General features: G+C 34.5%; 3 protein-coding genes across 5 annotated transcripts; 2 read left to right on the top strand and 1 right to left on the bottom strand.

Moving 5' to 3' along the window:
* Positions 1 to 442: 442 nt before the first annotated feature.
* LRP1 (Lateral root primordium (LRP) protein-like protein) lies at positions 443 to 5,030 on the top strand. Of its 3 annotated transcripts, none has more exons than XR_015817568.1 (3): positions 443 to 2,419; positions 2,518 to 2,993; positions 4,613 to 5,030. XR_015817568.1 is itself a non-coding variant. In XM_088215036.1 (2 exons), the coding sequence occupies exons 1-2, from the start codon at positions 1,666 to 1,668 to the stop codon at positions 2,871 to 2,873; spliced, it is 1,110 nt and encodes a 369-aa protein (XP_088071162.1). In that variant the 5' UTR covers positions 443 to 1,665; the 3' UTR covers positions 2,874 to 3,505. The 3 variants fall into 3 exon arrangements, 1 of the variants encoding a protein (XP_088071162.1); XR_015817567.1 differs by lacking the exon at positions 4,613 to 5,030 and adding an exon at positions 3,111 to 3,505; XM_088215036.1 differs by lacking the exon at positions 4,613 to 5,030 and having other exon boundaries at positions 2,518 to 3,505.
* Positions 5,031 to 9,050: 4,020 nt separating this feature from the next.
* Positions 9,051 to 13,761, bottom strand: LOC110822104 (ankyrin repeat family protein). The gene is made up of 6 exons (XM_022052114.2): positions 13,603 to 13,761; positions 12,813 to 12,900; positions 12,154 to 12,218; positions 9,571 to 9,639; positions 9,434 to 9,483; positions 9,051 to 9,313 (listed from the first exon to the last, which is right to left on the bottom strand). The coding sequence occupies exons 1-6, from the start codon at positions 13,675 to 13,677 to the stop codon at positions 9,202 to 9,204; spliced, it is 459 nt and encodes a 152-aa protein (XP_021907806.1). The 5' UTR covers positions 13,678 to 13,761; the 3' UTR covers positions 9,051 to 9,201.
* A 479-nt stretch (positions 13,762 to 14,240) lies between these two features.
* LOC110822095 (RING/U-box superfamily protein) lies at positions 14,241 to 18,114 on the top strand. The gene is made up of 4 exons (XM_022052103.2): positions 14,241 to 14,483; positions 14,872 to 15,002; positions 16,908 to 17,012; positions 17,346 to 18,114. The coding sequence occupies exons 1-4, from the start codon at positions 14,421 to 14,423 to the stop codon at positions 17,791 to 17,793; spliced, it is 747 nt and encodes a 248-aa protein (XP_021907795.2). The 5' UTR covers positions 14,241 to 14,420; the 3' UTR covers positions 17,794 to 18,114.
* The last annotated feature ends 2,383 nt before the right edge of the window (positions 18,115 to 20,497 follow it).

Below are 20,497 nucleotides of genomic sequence, written 5' to 3'. Positions count from 1 at the left end.
TACACGCTCCAGTACATGGGGATCGAAGATGGATGCGCAGCGTGGGAACACAGGCACGCGCTACTGTTGTCGCTTCAGAACACGCGCCAGAACTAATTTATTCCTAATTTTTCATTAATTATATCGAGTAGTTTCATTTATGTTTTATTTTAATTAAAATAAAATATATAGATATATTTAATTTTACATTTTAAAATAATATATAAATATTTTAAATGATTAGTCTTGATTAATTAATAATTAATTTTATGAGTAGAAATGTTAATATTTCTATATATTTTTTTAGAAATAATTAATAATTATAAAGAAAATTAGTTCCTATATTTAAAAGAAAAAATGGAAAAAAAAAAAGAAAATGAGAGGATGTCATGTGACCTGAAACAAGCCATAAAACTACAAGAACAAGAGAACAAAAGTCTTTATACTCTGCTTTTCCCTCTCCATTTTTTTTAATCTCTTTCTCTTTCTATGCATCTCTGCTATTATAGTTAGTGCGATTATTGGAGAGAGAGACAGTGAGAGGTAGAGAGGAACCCACCTCAGTTTTCGCTTTCTAGGAGTAAGCAGCTACTGTATTGTATATTATATATCATCATGTGTAAAAGAATTTAGAGAGAGAAACACGAAAAGAGCTGAGTGATTAAGTGGGTGTTTACTGTTTAGACAGAAAAGAGTGACACATAAAAGGAAGAGGAAGAAGAAGAAGAACAAGAAGAAGAAAGAAGAAAGAAGAAGAAAACGATGATGGTGATGATGATGAAGAGAGAGAAAGGTGGTTGGCAGAACAGATAACAACAACAGAAGATAATACACAGACCCAAGATAGATTTTGAGAGAGAGAGAGAGAGAGAGAGATAGAGAGAGAGAAAGAGAGAAAAGAGGAAGAAGAAGAAGAAGAGTTGTTAGTTAAAAGCTTTTTGTTTTTATTTTATTTTCTTCCTCTGTATAATCATCATCAACAACAGCTACAGGAGCAGAGAGAAGCAGAGCGCTCTTTCAGAAATTAACTCATTCATTTCTCCTTCTCACTTCTCAGTCTCAATCATCCTCTACCTTTTTCCTTCATCAGAGAAAAAGTCAAAGTGACAGTACCAGTAGTAGTAATTCATAACCCACCACCAGATTTCAGAGATCTCTTCCGCTGCTGCTCTTCTCTGCAACTAATAACAAAGCCCGCCAAAACGAAGAAACCTTCTCTTGCTCTTTTTCCTTCCTTCTTTCTCCTTCTCTGCTACAATATCAGAAACCCCACTGAGACATAATACAGAAAACCCTTTGGATATTAAGGTCACTTTATTTTTTCGTACACATATATGTGCCCCTAACCTTATTGTATTTCTGTGTGATTAAGGGAAGCTGCACCGCCGCAACATCAGCAGCAGCTACCCGAAATTTGGTATTTGATCAAGGAAGACGATTATAACATCTGCAGTTGTGGCTACTACAAGGAGGCATCTGCCTTCAGATTCCGGAGCCTTTGCTGATTGGGCAACCTCGACTTCATCCGCAATCCGCGCCGCAGTCCCCGACGACCTTTCTCTCGGCTTCAATGCCGGACCCACCTCCGCTGCCGCAGCCGGCTCTGCTACTGGCCCATCCGCTGCGGCTGCCGGACCTTGGGCTTCTTCTTCTTCACGCCCTATCAATTACGGTCTCCCACACGAGATGGGCATGGTGGGTCTCCGAGATGTTTTCGTGGTGGCCCCAGCTTCCTCCTTCAACCACCACCACCACCACCACCATCATCAGCATCATGAACAAATCATGGGTTCAGCTTCTGATCCAATCAATGGACCCAATGGCGCCGCTGCGGCTACGGCACTTGGAGTCGGAGTCGGCGTGGGTGTCATACCGCTTCTCACTGCAGCACCGTGTTTGGCTCCTCCCCAGAATATGGAAGACGCAGATTTTTTAAGCAACGGTCGTAACAAGCTCGGTGGAATTCAGCTATGGCAGAATCAAAACTCTCAGTACCTTAAAAAACCAACGGCAATTCTCGATCACGGCAACAACGCTTCGATGAATCTGATAACAGGTTGCGGTGGTGGTGGTGGTGGGGGGAATAGTAACAGCGGTGGGATTGGTAGTGGGGGTGGGTCGGGTTCGAGTTCCGGAACAACCTGCCAGGACTGCGGTAACCAGGCGAAGAAAGATTGCAGCCACAGGAGGTGCAGGACGTGCTGCAAGAGCCGTGGTTTCGATTGTGCGACGCATGTGAAGAGCACGTGGGTGCCGGCGGCGAGACGAAGGGAGCGCCAGCTTATGGCGTCTGCGACCGGTGCAGCAGCCGGGTCTTCGGCCTCTACCTCTGGTGCTAAAAAACCCCGACTTATAAACTCACAAACCACCACAACATCTCATACTTCCACTTCCAACACCACTCCACCACGAAGCTTCGACACCAGCTCCAGTCACCAAGGTATGTACGTATGAAAACATGACGGCAGCGGATAAAACACATGGGTTTCGTCCGTTTAGGGTTGAATTTGAGTAGGGTTTCTCTTTTGTTTGTGACAGATGCAAGTTTCAGAGAAGGTTTGCCTGGACAAGTACGTGTACCGGCGGTTTTCAAGTGCGTGAGAGTTACTGCTTTGGAGGATGGAGAAGACGAGTATGCATACCAGGCGGTTGTAAAGATTGGTGGCCATGTCTTTAAAGGTTTCCTATATGATCAAGGGGTTGAACCCAGGTCAGAAACTTTTCCTAACCTCTCCGAATTGCATTTAGGTGGTGGAGGCGGGGGTGGGAGTACTGGTGGTGGTGGAAGAAATGGGGCTTCATCTTCGTCGCCCATGCTCGACCCATCCGATCTCTATGCTGCCTCGGGGGGAGGATTGCTTGGTGGCTCAGGTTATGGTAATCCAATTAACTGAATGAACACCATGAAAAGGAAAGTCTTTTGATTAAAAGCCAGTGAAGTCTCTGGGATGGATTGGATTTTCACTTCTTGGTCTAGTTCATCTCCAGCCTGCTAATTATGGATAGAGTTTTTGGTAAATTGATCTCTTATTTAGACCCCTTTTTTAACATATATATGCCTTTAAATTATCTATTAGATTTTTCAGCTTCTGGGTATTTGTTTTCTTCTTAACCCATATCATGCTTGATAGATCTTTTGTCATTTGCCTGGAAGGATCATCAACATCATATTCCCAGAAAGAAGCTACATTTTCACCTGTCGTTAGGATGATATCATGTGTTGTACCAAATCACAAGATATAGAAAAATAAATGTGAATCATCATCCTGTGTTAGAGAGAGATTATTCTATGATAATTTCTTGAAAGTCTTTAATTTATCTTATGGTAATTAGAAACTCCTTTGTTAAGTCTTTAGTTTATCTTAAAGTTGTTGCCTTTCCTTCAAATCAAACAACTAGCTCTTGGTGTTAAGTGTTTACTATTTCCCTTTTGTAATTCCCTTTGTTCAATTTGATTCTTGTTTGACAAAGGTGAAATCTACAGTGTAAAGTGATATTTTCATCATATGATAAGACATTTTGGTAAGGACCTTGTTGCCTTTTCCTTGTGATGGCGTATTGTCTTGCTTGTAAAAAACACTATTTTAACTCGTGTTGGACAAAGTGGTTTATTTCTTAAGATATTTCCCTATATGTAAGGTTCTTGAATGTGCTGTATTTCCCCTCATCTGTATTATTCCTTGCCATTAAATTTTCGTGGTTGGGATCTAACATAACCTTTGCCTGAGTAATCAGTCACTGCTGTGGTTTGTTTGGTTCATCAAGAACCAGAAGTAAATGCAGATTTCATCATTATAGTGTTGCTTTAGACTTTAGCATGGAAGGTAGCTGTTGGGTCACTGTCATTTATTGTTTAAGAAGAAATAGGATATATATATATATTACATGAATGTCCTTGTCGGCCCACTTTACTGCTATGATATTTTGACAAGCTTGCGATTGCATGCATTCATGAAAAAACGTTTGTTATCATGTACTTTCTTCTCATAAGTCAGTCTAAAAAATGTTTCTCTATCATAATTTCGGTGTTAAAGACCGGTAAAGATCAGACCTTTATTTTATTCTACATTTCAGTCTATGATGGTAAATTGCATCATGAATGGATAAGATTATTCACTCAGCACGTCTCTACATATCTTTCTTCTATTCTTAGCAGAGCTATTTTAAAATATTTTGTTGAATTTAGGTATGTAGAGACTCGGGTTTGAGAAACGGAGACTGTAGTTTTTTTGTACTTTTTCCATAGTGAATCGTGAGTATGAACTGCACAATTTTTTTTTTCTGTATTTTGTACTTTATGGCTCTTAATTTTCTTGATAATTTAGCACCTTAGGCACTATTACGCCTTAGTTCTGTACCCATTTGTCCCTTGTCTGATTTATAATCGACTTGCTAAACAATGTTGTTTGCATTATTCTTATTGGATGCCATTTACTCATGTTTCCCCAATTTTATATTTTGCAAGTAATTGAGAACTATTCAACGTACATGATATCTGGACAATATTGTATCTGTTTGTGGGTCTTGTGCTGTTGTCGTCTTCTTGTTTGTGTCTTTTTAGCTTACAAGGATAATTGCTGTCGGGGATTCTTGTTTGGCGTCTAATGATCGTTTTCTTGGTTATAACTGGCAGATTTAAAAGACTTACCCTCCTGGGATATGATAATCTTGCGTGCGAATGTTGACAAATGTGAATATAATATGGTGATGCAAGTTTTTAATGATTTGGTGCTTTTCCTTTCGGCCCTGTGACTGCTTATTGTCCCTTTAAGATATCTGTTTGTATATTATATGAATTCATAGATTTATCATGTGGATTGCATCATCTTACAATGTTTTCTATATTACTTGTATGGTGGCTACCTTTTTCGGGATGCTGCACCCATATTTGTGAACAAGGACTGTCCCATTTCTAGTGGTTTTTTATGTTTCTTTAGTTTATTAGACATCTCTTATCTATTATACATCATAATCACAGCCATACCTTTTTCTTTTATTTTAATTTTCTAAATCAATTCTTCAAATATAGAATTTTCTTTGTCTTGTTGGTATTTTCTGTGTGACCGGGTATTGACTTGTCATGCATGATTGATAGGGTGCTTGAGAAAAAGGATTTAATTGGTGTTTCTGGGTCTGCAAACTTACTTTTCGTTCCCTTTTTCCTTTACTTTCCCCCTCACTTTCAACTAACATTTCATGTTTATCTTATTAGGTTTGAATAGATTAAAATTTTCTCCATTTTCCATTAAGGTAGATGGAGGCTAAGACAGGAAATTTAGACGCTTTTTGCATTTTTTTAACTATATGGTTGGCTTATTTAGTGTTTAATATTTTCAGTTTAATGCTCATTATATCAACTGGCTTGATACCTTATACTGAGGTCCATGTTTTTCTCCTTACTTGTTATGATTATATTAGATAGAAATTTAATCTGTGCATGAGTTTGATTTTTTTCTTTCATTCATTTGTTCATAGCCTCACATTTTTCATCCTTTGTATGCCTCCTAGCTGTGGTACCAGAACTATTTGAGGGATCTTTGTGTTTGATAAAAGATTTTCGGGAGATCTTTTCTAGGCGCATTTCTTGAAGTATAGATGTGTTCATTATATCTCATTTTTGATGAACAATATATGATGCCTTTACACAATTGATATGTGGTATTACTACACCATTGGATTCACTTATAGTGTTTAGTAATTTACAAGATCTTAATTGAAGGTCCCAGATCACCAGAAGCTGTTGGATGTCCCAATGCATTTTATGTTATACATCGGTTTTAAGTGAAGGTACTTCAGAATTTTCTCTTTTAACTAGTTAGTACTTTAGATATTGAAAGAGAACTTGCCGAAAGGTGGTTAGTTAAATTGGCTAAATCCAATTATAGAGTATTTTAAGGACTTCGATGGCATTATGTAATTGTTGCACGATTTAGTCTTTGAGACTTAAGACTTGTTAGAGGAATTCAATGCAAAATATAATCTCTCATCTTAAAGAAATTATTTCGTATGGGATACTACTTAGCCTACACTCTTCTAAACTAAAATCTTGTTGTTTTCACGTTTTTAAGATCGTCCGAGATTCGCCCTTGTTGGATTCAGACTTCTTGTTGCTTGTTTATTGGATTCAGGTATAGAATTCTACAGTCTTGAAAAAGGTATGCATGACCAGAATCATCTTACATCTGTGTTTTTGTGGAGTTTGTAATTGTGCATACACGTTTATGTTTGTATAGTGGAATACGACGGTGCATTGTTGAAAGGAACAGGGCTGATTAGAATATATTGACCTGTCTATGTCTCTTTGCTTTTAGACATTGACGAGGGAACCATCTTAAAAGTACCATGCTATGCTTATGATGGTTTATGAAGATCAGATATACCTCTACATACATATATGCATGGCATATTTGCACGTACATATATATAATAGTATGTTTATATTGGTAGTCTTCGTTTGGAGATAGGCAAAAAGCATGTCTTCATCTGTGTTTGCTGTAGCTACTGTTGACTGAAAATTCTTCCAAAGTTTGTGGCAGAATGCTGCATGACTTTTTCATTGATAATGTGTGCGTATATATTCACATCAATGCAAGATACACATATAGATATATATGCATGTTGCCATCCTTCTTGATCTGGATGTTTTAAAGCAATTATACATGTCTTAGTTTCTCCCATAGGTACTGTTTGTGATGAAGTTTATGGGAAAATATTGCATGATGATATGATGTAGGGCATTTCATGTGATTTGAAATTGGTGGGTGCTAAATATGGTGTGATGTGGAGTCCACAGGTTGGTTGGAAATCTGATTGAATTCATTATATCCCTGACTTATAGCTCTCTATATATACGTAATATTCATATTACATATATTTGTATATATACCTATGCTTTTGTTGGGATATCATGTCATCAAAGAACAAATAAATTGGACGCATGCATGCATATTTTAGGGTTTTAATGGTGTGTGTTTGTGTTGTATGCTGCTGCTATACTTTGGCACGGATGTATAGAAATATATGTGCATGTATATATGTTGTTTGGGTTGTCAGTTTGAGTGTTGTGGTGGGGTAAAAGCACATATATGATGGAAAATTTTGTGATTTTTTCCATAATTATTTTGACAAATGCTCACGGTATCAGTGGCTAACTATATATATATATATATATTTTTCACAAGTTAGTAGTGTAATGAGATACGTAGATATGTATGTATATATATATATGCATGACCACATATATGTATTGTGGATTAGAATCGAGATAACTGTTGGGTTGAAGTCTGCTGGTTGTGTGTTTGATGTTATCGTATGTGTAATTTCCATTACAGATACATATATGTGTGTATGTATATCAATTAGAGAAGTCATTTACAGAGACGTGCGTATGCATATATCCGGAAATATCTATGGGGGTGTGCTGAGAATGAATTTCAGTGAAAGCAGATTGGCTCTAATTTTTATTTCTATACTTCAATTATAATTTCGAAGTACGCGATAAAGGTTTATATATATTCTTTCTAGTTAATTCGTCTCTGCCCTTAGAAAATATGATGTATAGAAATTATATTTTAATCTTTTTACAGGAAAAACATAGCACCGTTGGTATATATATATATATATATATGTATCTATGCATTTAAAATATTGATTATTTAGCCAAAAATAATGATTGATATATTAAAATAACACTTACATATATATATATATATATATATAAAGGTTTTCTTATAGGATGCTACGATGCCGGCATAATTAAGAAGGTAACCATTTATTCTAAAGTGGTATGGCATGTGAAATAAGAATAAACATATATGTATATATATATATATGTGTGTGTGTGTGCACTTACATTTAATATTTCATGATGGTGTATAAAGGAATCTCTTCTCTTAATTATATAATGTATGTTTTATGTACCCAAAAAAATTAGTGGGTTCACGTGGAACCTTCAATTTAATTTTCTTTCTCCAACTATTCAAAATAACCCAAAGAGGGAGATACATGAAAAATGATGTGTTGAAAATTACTTGCACCCATCCTTTCGAGTTTACTTTTTAAAGTAACATTTAGATTTTGTGAAATAATAGTGATTGGATTAAGTAATGTTTAATTCAATAAATACAAAAATTTAATTTATTAGTGTATCTAAAAAATATTTTAAAATGATTATATTATTTTAAGTGGGTAACCATAAAAAGTTAAAATTTTAATGTAATTTTTTAATTTTTTTTTTTTTTTTCAAAGAAACAAGAAAATATCATCTTCATTATTACTTCCAATTATTGCTACAGAAAAGCTATAAAAAGAAAGTTGTATGGTAAAGAACAGAATCTAATTGCCTTTTAGTCGGCTCGTGCCGGGCATAGGCAAAGGTGACTCTTCATAACAGGATAAGACACTTCTCAATACAAATGAAAAGATTCTGTTTCCTCGAGGGTTTTTGTTTCTTAAATCTATTTGAATATTTATATCATAAAGTTTATATAACTATTTACTTTAAAAAAAAATTGTTTTATATTTGATTATATCATGAAATGTATTCTAATATGCATGTGTTAGAAAATGATTTCCTATAAAATATTAAGAACAATATTTTTTTTAATTTCAATTTTCATTTCTAAAATGAGCTCTTTCAAATATGAAAATAAAATAAAAACTTATTAAACAAATTTTTTGAGGACTTAAAAAAAGCTTCATTCCACCAATCTTCAGCGTGCATAATTTTTAAGGTGAGACTTGAATTCTCAATATCAAGAAATTCATAGAATGGTAATAACTCATATGCTACAGGTTATATTACCATTATGCAATTAGATCTTAGTTGAGAATCTGAATCATAATTTTCAAGATGAAAGTTGAATTCCCGATATCAAAGAGTTTTAAGTGAGAGCGCAAACAACTTAAATACCTTAAATTATATTCAAATTATGCATAACGAAATCGATCTAAGAATTTTTTTAAACTAAAAATTGAATCAAATGCAACCTTGTAACTGACAAAAAAAACCAATAGATCATTTGAAGCTAATCAAAATTTCTCCACTATATATATATATATATATATATATATATTAAAAGATATCATGCACTGTAAAAGCAACCAAAAGAATATATCCGGCAATCTTACAAATATATATGAGAAAATGGATACATGCTTAAAAAAACGACCTTCTTTCATCAAAAAAGACAAAAAGACAACCTTCATTTGAGCTTATCATTATCAGGAAACTGCTACACCACTAAGCTCCACTTCTGCTACTGCTGCATTCATTGCATCAATTATGTCCATCCTTCCTCTGCTGACAGCTTCATCAATCGGAGTTCGATCATGGCTGAACCAACCACAGGAGTGGAATTGGTTATTTAGGACGAAAGAAAAAAGAGAATTTACGACCACGATCCCAGATTAGGAAAAATATTGCAACAGAAGTTTTTGGTTGGCAATAGCAAACCTGTTCAACATGCTTACATTTGCTCCTGCCAGAATCAATCTCTTAACCACCTGCAAAGCCCACCACCATATATCTCTTAAGTTGTTTAAAAATGATAATAACAATGATGATGGTGTTAATGTGTACTATGGTTATACCTCAATATGACCATTTAAGCAAGCCCAGTGAAGAGGTGTATTCTTCTCCTCATTAGCAGCATTTATATCCTGCAAAGATAAAAGCTCCACAAACTGAAAAAGTTTCCTCGTAGAAATCATGTAACTAATAATCAGGGATGCAGACTGTGTGAGTATTAAACAAAAGTGTTGACTTCAATCCCGTTTTTAGAAATATAGAAAAAAAGATAAAGAAAAAATAGTTCAAGATTTGATGCGGAGTTGTATAGAACTGTATATAATAACTAAACAAGGGCAGTTGTGGACGCCAACCATAGGCTTTCCAGGACTAAAAGTGGTGGGAAAGGATAAAATTTTCTGTCAAATGGCCTTCACAAAATTTTATCTTCCATTCTTTTTCCAGCATTCACTATTAATCATGGAATCTCGGAGAAGTTTAACCAAAAAACACAATGATATTTCTTCCACTAGTATTACGAAGCTACCAAGGAAACCAGATTGAACACCTCAAATTGGGGTTGATGCTCTCCTATCACGGGAGTAATCATGTCTCAGGAACCTGTCCTGATTTGTGAAGAAATAAAGGAAATAATTGCAGCAATAGGAAAAGATGGGATCAGAACTAGAATTTAGGAAGAAGAAAGAATAAGGAAGATGGAAAGAGAAGAGGTACATTGCTGTTTCAATGGGATTTTCAATATTACAATGCTTACTTCCTCAATTGGATTCACACCCTTTCCTACTCAATTCCACCGAAATTTGGCAACAACTTGCTAACAATGTTGATAGAAAAACAGAAAGGAAAACACAAAGATATTTCATGAAATAAGGAAATAAGAAAATTTAGAAAAATTAGAAATTAATAAATCCTTATTACAACTGTTACCCATGACTTAATTAAGTCAATCAACTCAGTCTAGCACAAGACACCGGATCATCAATGTATACATTCATATATAATTTCAACTTGAACAATCCAAGTCCAAGCGGGTCAGATGCACTTTGCAGGTCTCAAATCACAGTTATCTAGAAGATTCCTTTCTTGAAAATTTGGATACCACTAACAACCTATATCACTAAAGAACAAAAAAAGATGAGAAAAGGCAGTACAGTTCTGCCGTGTGGTTGATTGCTCAAGATAAGCTCACTAATTCACGAGGTTTGCTTGAGCTTTGCTCGCAAGATGATTTTGGAGCCTATGCTACAAAGTTTTGTTTTTTTTTTTTAAATTTGCTCTTGGGACCAGGCCACGACCAATTTTTATTGAATAATAAAATAGCCAGAAGTGCCATAATTAAAATTCACTATTGTTCATTTAAAACGAAAGAATATTATTTGGCAGGAGAAACGCAATTGGGCAATTAAAGCACTTGCAGATGAGTATAGAGAAGGATGATTTGTTCAAGGGATTGACTTTACTAACTGAAGACTTAATAAAGATCTATGAACCCAATTGACTGCTATAACAACAAAAAGAATCACGAGACCATCACAACAAGGAGCAACTATTACCATGAAATTCAAAGCACAGGGAGGACTTTAGCAACCGAGAGTGCCAGGCAATGGTTAGGACTTCTGTCATGGGTCAGTATCAATGGGTGTTAGGAGAGGAACATGAGACTGTTTGGTGATTCATACAGTGATCTAATTTGCGACAAATGAGAGAATATGTTGGTTTAGGTGTGTGGCTGTTGATGACTGAGGTCCCTCAGAATATCCACTCCTGGATGTCTGGTAATCCTAAAAGTGCCAATATACCTAGATAAGAGAAAGCGAGTACCCGGGAGGATAACAAGCTGACCATAATTTGAATTTTATTCTCATAGTGAATAAGAAATTTGTAAAATAGAGAAAGGATGTTTAATTATATTTCGAGATTCTGAAAGAAGGAAAATTTTATCCAAGTACACTGGAAATATGCTAGAAAGTTCTTTAAATGGGGTAAGGGAATTAATTCATTAGGCTGAACATACCTATAATAAAGAAATATATGCTAAATGTTCCCAAATGAACTACAGTAATATCACTACAGTATACTTCAAAATGGAATGGAAGGGTCAGTCTCGCATGGTATTAGAATTGATTCTACGATAGTTACTTACTGAGCACCCGAAATTCCTCCATTGAAAGAATGGCCGGGTATTATGCTATTAGCTATACACCCTACTAAAAGTTGCACGAAAAATTTCAAAGATAAACTACAAAAATATCAGTCGCCTAATTGTCAAAAATGGGCCTGGGCCATAGGATCTTACTCCACCTCACCAGTTAACTTATCAAGTAAGACTTCCTTTATTGAAATAGTGGGCTGCCACAGAAAGAGAATCAAGGCTGCAAAATAGAATCCAGTGTTGGGATCGAGACATGGCAAGGAAGCTCTCCATCAATTGGCTACCTTATAAGAACTATTCTCCACAGTACAATACTTGAAGCAGACGCAACAAACTGAATCTGGTGGACTGAGAATGTAAAAGAACATGCAGGCAAGTTTCAGATATTGAACAGATCAGTGCATTAGCAATCACGCATCAATTAATTGAAGACTCCATATACTCAAATGTTTGCAGCATTTAAAAAAAAAAGCAATTCAAGTGGTTTTCTCACCACTGATTTACTGATGAGGTACTCCACAATGGTAAGGTGTCCATTAGCTGCAGCCATGTGAAGTGCTGCATTAAAAATATTGTCCAACAGAATGTTTTCAGTAACTACAGGCAGAAGTGACAATTATATGATGAAGCTTCATTTGAATTTCATAAACATTAAAGTTTAAACTTGAGGGCCCTGAATTACAGTTCCAAAAAACATGGAATTATATCAATTTCTAGCAATAATCATTTAATTGTCTTCTCAAATCACGCACGCAACTGAAAATAAAAAAATCAAAATGGAGCTGCTAATCTAGAAGGAGTTGCTAGAATGAGTTAGCTCATTAGCATGTTATTGCAATTGGTTGCACACCATTTGAAATATTTAATGGCTTTGAATTTTCAGTTCGATTTGGAAAACAAAGGATTGAAACCATGAGGCTCATAAGGAAGCTATTTTTAATTAAATTAGGATAAGATCATAAATCTCAGTTTTAAGTGTTAATTCCAAACTATTTGGGAGTGTCATAACCATGGGTAAGCACAGAGAATAATGCAATGAGAACCCGTAAGATAGCAAGCTGTCAGGGAAAGCTAACTTTCGATCATGGGTTCATGATCACCAACTGAAAAATAGATATAATAATTGGCGATGCCATAAACACTACCAATAACCTGTTCGGCCTTCTGAATCTTTAGAATCGAGAGAGACACCGGCAGAGGCTAAGCTTATGACATCATCAAGGTCATTATATCTAGCAGCCTGTCGAGCATATGAGGCAAGAACCAAATGAATACCAAATAAGTACTCAGGGAATACAACTCTTACCGAAAAAGGATATATTAATTTACAATCTAGAAATTAATAAGTCAATAAAAGATAAAACTAACATCTATAGTTCCTAGCGATGAGGAAAAACAAGAAATTTAATAGGGATGATGATCTAACGTTAGCAATGAGAATATTAAAACTTTTAATTATTAAATATAAATCAAATACTTGCATAGAAACCTCAGTAGTTATTCAACTCTTTATCATTTATTTTACTTCCTGATTTTCTTGGGAATAAGGCCCCTTACCGAGAAGGAAACTGATCAAGGCTGCAAACAACTGAAGAAAGAAAATATATAATAAACCTCTGAGACTAATTAGCAGGGAACTAAGAAACCAAAACGACTTTGGTGGAACATATGAGAGTTAGAGTTACATTTATGGCTACTTATGCGAACCAAGCAGGAACAAAACTGAAGAAAATATAAAACCTAAGTAGTGCATATTATGAATTCAGAGCTCAAATTTGTACTCCTACAGCCACTTAATTGCGTTAAGAATGAATAAATGAAATAATCTGTAGAAAAAAAACACCGAGCATAACAAAAACCAGGTCGGGTGTAATTAGAGAAAATGTTCGGAGAGGAAACGAAGCGAGAAGAAGAAAGGGGTGACAAAACAAGGAGCTCATACCTCAAGCAAGGCCTCGACGTCCTCCGGCGTCGTCTCGGCTAGGGTTTGCTCCGTCGTGTTGGCTTCCACAGTCATCAGTTACAGACTTGCCTCAATCTCTGCGAAACGCAAGTGTTGGGAAGAGCCGAAATTGATTAAATAGTTTTTAATTAATTAATTGTATTAATATTTTTAAACACAAATTGATTATATTTTTTATGTTAAGGAAGATCCAAAATTAAAATAAAAAATCTAAACCAAAATTAATTAGTTTATATTAATATTTATTTATATAGTTTTCATTATAGCAAAAATTTAAACTAAAAGTGTTAGTCTAATTTTTATTTTTATAAAATTATTTCTAAAAATATATTATTTAATTTTAAAAATTAATTTATTGCAATTTTTAAATTTTTTTTTTAAAATTTGATCATATAAATTAAGTTATACAATCATCGGGACACCGCCGAATATACGTGGCAACATCCTATCATTTCACGTGGCAACATAATATCAGTACACGTGTCAAGCTAGTCCTTGTTGGCAGGTTCATCAGTTAGGAGAAAGAAATTGGAAAAACCAAAATAAATTTATTTTTTGTTTTTTTTTTTAATTAAGAAAAAAAATTAATTACTATAAAAGGCATACTTGTCATAACATCCACATACCTTCCTAGTGGAGAGGGTCCCTTCCCCTCTCTCTCTCTCTCTCGTTTGGCTAATCGCGGAATCAGAATCATTCTTTCGCATCTCTTCTGCCTGTTCAATATTTCTTTCACCATCTCTTCTGCCCCTTCAAGATTTCGTTAAATTCGGGGTAGATCTGTTAGTTATTTCATCATGAGTTCTGCGAAAGATCAGGAATCATCATCATCGGCTTCATTCCCATCATCTTCTTCTGCTGTAAGGTTTTTCTTTTTGGCCTCTGTTTTGATTGATCTTGTCTCTGTAGCAGATCTTGATGGTCGGCCTTATCTCCGTTAGAAGAAAATGGAATACATAGAGGAAAATTAGCAAATTCATTTACGTGTATTGACCGACTACTTTGATGACCAACAGGTCAAAAATGAAAAACAGAAGGTTGTGTTATTAGGTAGTTAGGTCTTTTATCTTCTTTTGCTTCTCCTTTCTGTAGTGATGGAGGATTAAGGCTGCATATTTAGGTTTTCCTTTCTTTGGGAGTTTTATTACGGCCAAGCTGGGTGTTACCGTTCATTTGTGCAATTTCTCTTTTGGTTATTTTTGTTCTTTTTTACTTGGAAATCCCTAATTTGTTTCTTTTAATTTTTAGAAAGAGAAGGAAAGTAAGACACTAATTGATGAAGTGGGGATGGGAGATTATGGTGGGGTTTGCGCTATCTGTTTAGATGAGATTTCCCTCAAGGAAACTGCCTTCGTGAAGGACTGCGAGCATGCCTACTGGTATGTCTTTATACGCGTCCTTCCTAGGCACTTTTTGGTGTTATTACTTCAGTAGTGTTTCCTTTACAATCTACGCTGTTTCTCGTTCACCCTATGTTGTATTTTTTATGTGCAAGGTTGCATCATTATATGTTTTTTGTTGCTGTTAACCGCTTTTCTGGTTGGTTTTCTATGTGGGAATTGTTTATTGTGGGTGTATTTCATTCTTTTAGAAGTTAACAGAATTTATCTATATTATGCCTCACGAAAGGCTTTGTTTATATATGTTTTCGACACTGCTGGTTCCTCTCCTTTTTGGTAAGAGAAAAAATTGCTAGTTTGTATTTTAACTGAATGAGGGGTTTCAGGAATTGGCTAGGGGAACCGACTTCTGATTGTGATGGTTTCTTTTCAGAATTCTTTGTTAATGATAGTTTCTGAGCTCTTCCATCCTGAAGTATTTCATTTAATCCATGGCATGTCAATGGTGAATCGTTGTATCTCTTGGCTTTATCTGGACCTATAATGATCATTATCTGCGTTCTTATATCTCCAGCTCCATACATTTATTATTTCACGATATTTTAAAGGTGCTATCCGTCTAAAGTTGTCTAGCATGCTGTGTTTCCCTCATCAATTGGGGTTAAATATCTTCTTTGTTGCAAGTATTTATGTTTGTTACATCAATTTCCACTTCGTGATGCAGATTAGGTCCTTGATTTGGGAGAGAAAACCTCTGGAAGTTTAGTGTAGCGAATATCAAACTGCTATTTGTTTTTTTTCTCTTGGTCTTTTTCCCCTCCAATATAGAATGCTATACCTTATTATCATTTTCCCTAAAATACGCTTGTTAGGATAATTCTATAACTTCTAATCTTCTGTTTCTCTCTATTTATAGGATGGTACTCAGAATGGTACTTTACATAGTTTTAAAGACTATTATGTTTTGTCTGATTAATCCTGTTATTACAAGCATATTAAATTTATTGATGTAACGGAGAGTTGCAAGAGGGTTATGTTTGAATAGAAAAATGGATTGAGTGGCGAATCATGTGAATGGGGAAAAAGATTTTGGCATTCTTTGACCCATCCGGAAATTGGAGGATTTATTTTTAGAAACTTAAATGCATCATAGTTTGGAATTCCTATGATCACAATTCATCTTTCTTCTTTGACCACCAAGTTGCTATGTCAACAGAATTCATGATTGTTACATTTATTATTTCACGATATTTTAAAGGTGCTATCCGTCTAAAGTTGTCTAGCATGCTGTGTTTCCCTCATCAATTGGGGTTAAATATCTTCTTTGTTGCAAGTATTTATGTTTGTTACATCAATTTCCACTTCGTGATGCAGAGTAGGTCCTTGATTTGGGAGAGAAAACCTCTGGAAGTTTAGTGTAGCGAATATCAAACTGCTATTTGTTTTTTTTCTCTTGGTCTTTTTCCCCTCCAATATAGAATGCTATACCTTATTATCATTTTCCCTAAAATACGCTTGTTAGGATAATTCTATAACTTCTATCTTTACGCGTTTTTTGGTAATTTGTGATTACTTGCATCTGTGATGAGGCCGGCACTGGACCTCAAAGTTGGGAAGTAAATTAGGATCCTGATTGCTATGGCATTATTGCCTTTTGAGTACTTGGTTTAACTTTCTACTGTCAGCAGGTTGCTGGAATTTAACGTAGAGGTACATTATGTTGTTTAGCTTGTGTCGTGAATGCTACTCTGTTTACTTGGGATTATTTGATGCCTTTGTTTTTCTAGCCTTGTTTGTTATTTAGTATGTTTACTTCAATGTTGTACAGTAAACATGAGTTGGCACTTTCATCCATTTCTAATATCAATAGTCTATAAACATGATAAAGTGAAATCCTTATATATGATTGATTACACAAAATTGACAGTAGTGTTCTTTATGCAGTGTGACTTGCATCCTTCAATGGGCCACATACAGTCAGAAACCAACATGCCCTCAGTGCAAACATCCATTTGAGTTTCTCAATGTCCATCGCTCACTTGATGGCCGGTAGGAATATCTTCTGTTTCTCTCTATTTATAGGATGGTACTCAGAATGGTACTTTACATAGTTTTAAAGACTATTATGTTTTGTCTGATTAATCCTGTTATTACAAGCATATTAAATTTATTGATGTAACGGAGAGTTGCAAGAGGGTTATGTTTGAATAGAAAAATGGATTGAGTGGCGAATCATGTGAATGGGGAAAAAGATTTTGGCATTCTTTGACCCATCCGGAAATTGGAGGATTTATTTTTAGAAACTTAAATGCATCATAGTTTGGAATTCCTATGATCACAATTCATCTTTCTTCTTTGACCACCAAGTTGCTATGTCAACAGAATTCATGATTTCATGTTTGAGGAGAGTGTGATCCTCCTCCTTAGAGCCTCATGGTTTAAACCTTTGGTGGTGGAGGATCAAGAAGAGGCCCACGATGAACTTGAAGATCTTTATCAGTACTACCATGAGGATGTAGATGAGTACATATATGAGAATGTGTATGAGGATGATGACATGGATGAAGCTTGTTTCGGTAGTTCTTCTAGTATTCGCATCGGTAACCGGAGATGGGGAGATAATGGTTATGTTAGGGCAGGGCGCCAAGAAGCAAGGCCAGTCCATCGATCAAACTCACAGAACTCAGCTGCAGGTACCTCCCGAGAGCCTAAAAAGAAAGAGGTTCTGATAAATAGAACAGGGCGGCGGGCAAAGCGAGCTCTCAAGCGCGAAGCTGCTGACAAGGAAGCTGCTGCAGCTGCGGCTGCGAGCGCAGTGGGACGGAAGTGACCTAGGTTTACTACGACTGTAAGTACACTCTACAAACCAGCCACCTTGTATCTTCCAATCCCCCCCCCCCCCCCCCCCTCTTGTACAGTTGCTTTTGCCTTGCATGTTGCTATGTAATGACATGGTAGTTGGTGATTAGGTTCTTGGAATAACTAGTAGGTTTCTACAGATGCAAACAATGCTGGTTCTCTTACTTTTTTAAGAACAACCCACTTCTTTAATTACAATAGGTTCATACCTTTGGAAGTAATGGTGGTTAGGGAAATGATTGTTAGAAATATATGCTGGAAGTTCATTAAAATAAAGATCGATAGTTGGTTACACATGGCACAAATTTGATTCATGCAAATGAAGTAATCGTCTTGTCTTTTACCATAAATTTGTGATTTGATTCTTTGCGAGATGCTGGTTCTGATTTGTTTTTTCTTACCCAACTAGTAAAAATGTGAATAAAGTTGGAGTGTGATAATTGTAGTTTTTTGTAATTTTATGATTTGATTTTTTTTCCTTTTACATAATACTTTGAAAAAAAATTGTAATAATTGTGAACTAAAATCTGAATTATATTAGCATGTTATAAGTTTTAATAAAATATAAAATATTTACTAGAAATTTAAAATTATCCCAAGATATAAAACAAACAAGAAAATACCTTAAGTTTTTTTAAAAAGTCCAGTCTTTTGAATTTTTTTCAAATTAAATACTTAAAATGTATAATGATATATAAAAATGAAGTATGCATTAGTAGAATATATTATTAGAAAAAGTATGGTTGTAGATGTGCAATAGAAGTGGGTTATAATTAATTATATTAATATTTATTTATACAAATTCCACCTCAGCACAATTAATTGTACCAGCTGCACTGTAGAAAAGTTTTTAATTTAAGTAAATATCTCTAACAATAAAATATTTATTTTATATTTACTGTTACAATTTTTTGAAAAGTCAATATATAAAAATAAGTAATAAAATGATATTTATATAATATTTATAATTTCATGTATAAGTGAGCAAAATCAGTCATTTTTCCTTTTACCTACTTAATAGAATTCCTTAGGTCTGTAGAGATGTATTTCTATTTGTGAACCCAATATTTAGATTTGTCAATTTACCTGACCGTTCTTATGCTCCGTTTTATAATGAGCGCCAAATACCATCACTTCGATACCCCGTTCGGTATGAGTTGAATCATATATCAAAAATCTTTTTAGTATGGGACTTTTCAGTCCCGTTCGACTGAGATAATGTCTACAGTAGAGTTCCCTATGTATCGGGTTCGTCCACCATTTCCCGTGATACCCAGTAAGCTTTCATATATATAGATTCTTATCGTCCAAACAACCACCAATCACATACCAACATCGCATTTTATATTTACATATTAATTTAAACGACATCTAAGCAAGCGATACAATTTAATTTAACTGAATAATCAAGTAACTAAATAACCAAATAAACAGTACAAGAGAAATAAAATAAACCAAGTAATCAAGAATACATTTTAAATTAAAAATTTAATGCACACAATAAAATAGTAAATATTTTAAACAACACAAGAGGAAATAAATAGTAAACCAGAATAATTGTATACTGACTAGTTTCAGCTCCATTAGTGATATATAATTATTGTTAGAATTTTTCTAATTTTCACAAAATACGATATTATTTATTATTAAATTTTAATTTACCGTAATAAAGAATAGAGTGAGAAATTTTTACTCGGATCGGTGTTTTAAAATGTCGTACTATCTACTATATCTCATAACGGGTCTCGAGTTTCTTGAATTTTTTTTGTAAAAATTAAAATACTCGGTACAAATCTAAAAATATTAAAAAAAAATCCAATACAAATGTTGAAAACCCTTTATGGCCAATTTTAGAGTTCCGATACAGCGGTAGCTACCGCTCATTATCGATTGTGTACTTTTTCTTTTGGTTCTTTCTGTTTTTTTTTTTTTTTTTATTTCAAAAATTCCCAAATTATTTCTTTTAATTTTTGGAAAGATAAGCAAGGTAATATAAAAGCGGTTGAAGTAGAGTTGGAAAACAAAGGTGGCGGCTGCGCGATGAGATTGCAGTCGAGCAAACGACATTTATCAGAGACCACTAGTCGTACTTACACAGTGTCTAATAAACTGTTGTGCGCTCAGTTGAAATCTCATCGAGACATACAACGCTAGCGCCACCGTTGTTCCGCTAAGTCTACTTCTATTTCGAAAAAAAAATTAAAATTAACAAATTAAAAAATTTTAAAATAAAAAATAGCAAAAATAACCCAAAAGAGAAAAGTGCAAGAATAAACAGTAACACCTAACTTGATCATTAATAAAACATATATATATATATATATATAAGGAAAAGACCTAAATTTGCAGTCTTAATCTTCAATTGCTACAGAAATGACAAGCAAAAAAAAGGCAGAAGACCCAACTATCTAATGAACAGAAGATGTATGATCCATGCAAATCAAATGATTTCCTTCTCTTTTTCTCAAAAATCTGTGATTTGATTTTTTTTTCTTTTCCTTACCCAACTAGTAAATGTTTGTTAGATTGGAGTGTAATAATTATATAATTTTTTAATCATATATAAATGAAGAAAATTATCACCTAAGATTTATATATTTGGTCATTTAATTGAGACAATATAGGTGATAATTTAGAAATTATAAATGTGTTATCTTTTTAGGATAAAACAATAT

This window comes from Carica papaya, chromosome 3, assembly GCF_054855325.1.
Source record: "Carica papaya isolate Zhongbai chromosome 3, ASM5485532v1, whole genome shotgun sequence".
In the NCBI taxonomy this organism is placed as follows: Eukaryota; Viridiplantae; Streptophyta; class Magnoliopsida; order Brassicales; family Caricaceae; genus Carica; species Carica papaya.
This window is presented reverse-complemented; position numbering and strand designations above follow the sequence as displayed.

What these genes read in the sequence shown, in the direction of transcription:
- LOC110822104 (XM_022052114.2), bottom strand. Translation starts at nt 13,677, where the DNA reads ATGACTGTGGAAGCCAACACGACGGAGCAAACCCTAGCCGAGACGACG. An exon ending in AGATTCAGAAGGCCGAACAG is followed by an intron (nt 12,219 to 12,812) that starts GTTATTGGTAGT and finishes TTTTTAATGCAG; the next exon opens with CACTTCACATGGCTGCAGCT. An exon ending in AATGTAAGCATGTTGAACAG is followed by an intron (nt 9,314 to 9,433) that starts GTTTGCTATTGC and finishes TGGTTGGTTCAG; the next exon opens with CCATGATCGAACTCCGATTG.
- LRP1 (XM_088215036.1), top strand. Translation starts at nt 1,666, where the DNA reads ATGGGCATGGTGGGTCTCCGAGATGTTTTCGTGGTGGCCCCAGCTTCC. An exon ending in CACCAGCTCCAGTCACCAAG is followed by an intron (nt 2,420 to 2,517) that starts GTATGTACGTAT and finishes TGTTTGTGACAG; the next exon opens with ATGCAAGTTTCAGAGAAGGT.
- LOC110822095 (XM_022052103.2), top strand. Translation starts at nt 14,421, where the DNA reads ATGAGTTCTGCGAAAGATCAGGAATCATCATCATCGGCTTCATTCCCA. An exon ending in TCCCATCATCTTCTTCTGCT is followed by an intron (nt 14,484 to 14,871) that starts GTAAGGTTTTTC and finishes TTTAATTTTTAG; the next exon opens with AAAGAGAAGGAAAGTAAGAC. An exon ending in CATCGCTCACTTGATGGCCG is followed by an intron (nt 17,013 to 17,345) that starts GTAGGAATATCT and finishes CTATGTCAACAG; the next exon opens with AATTCATGATTTCATGTTTG.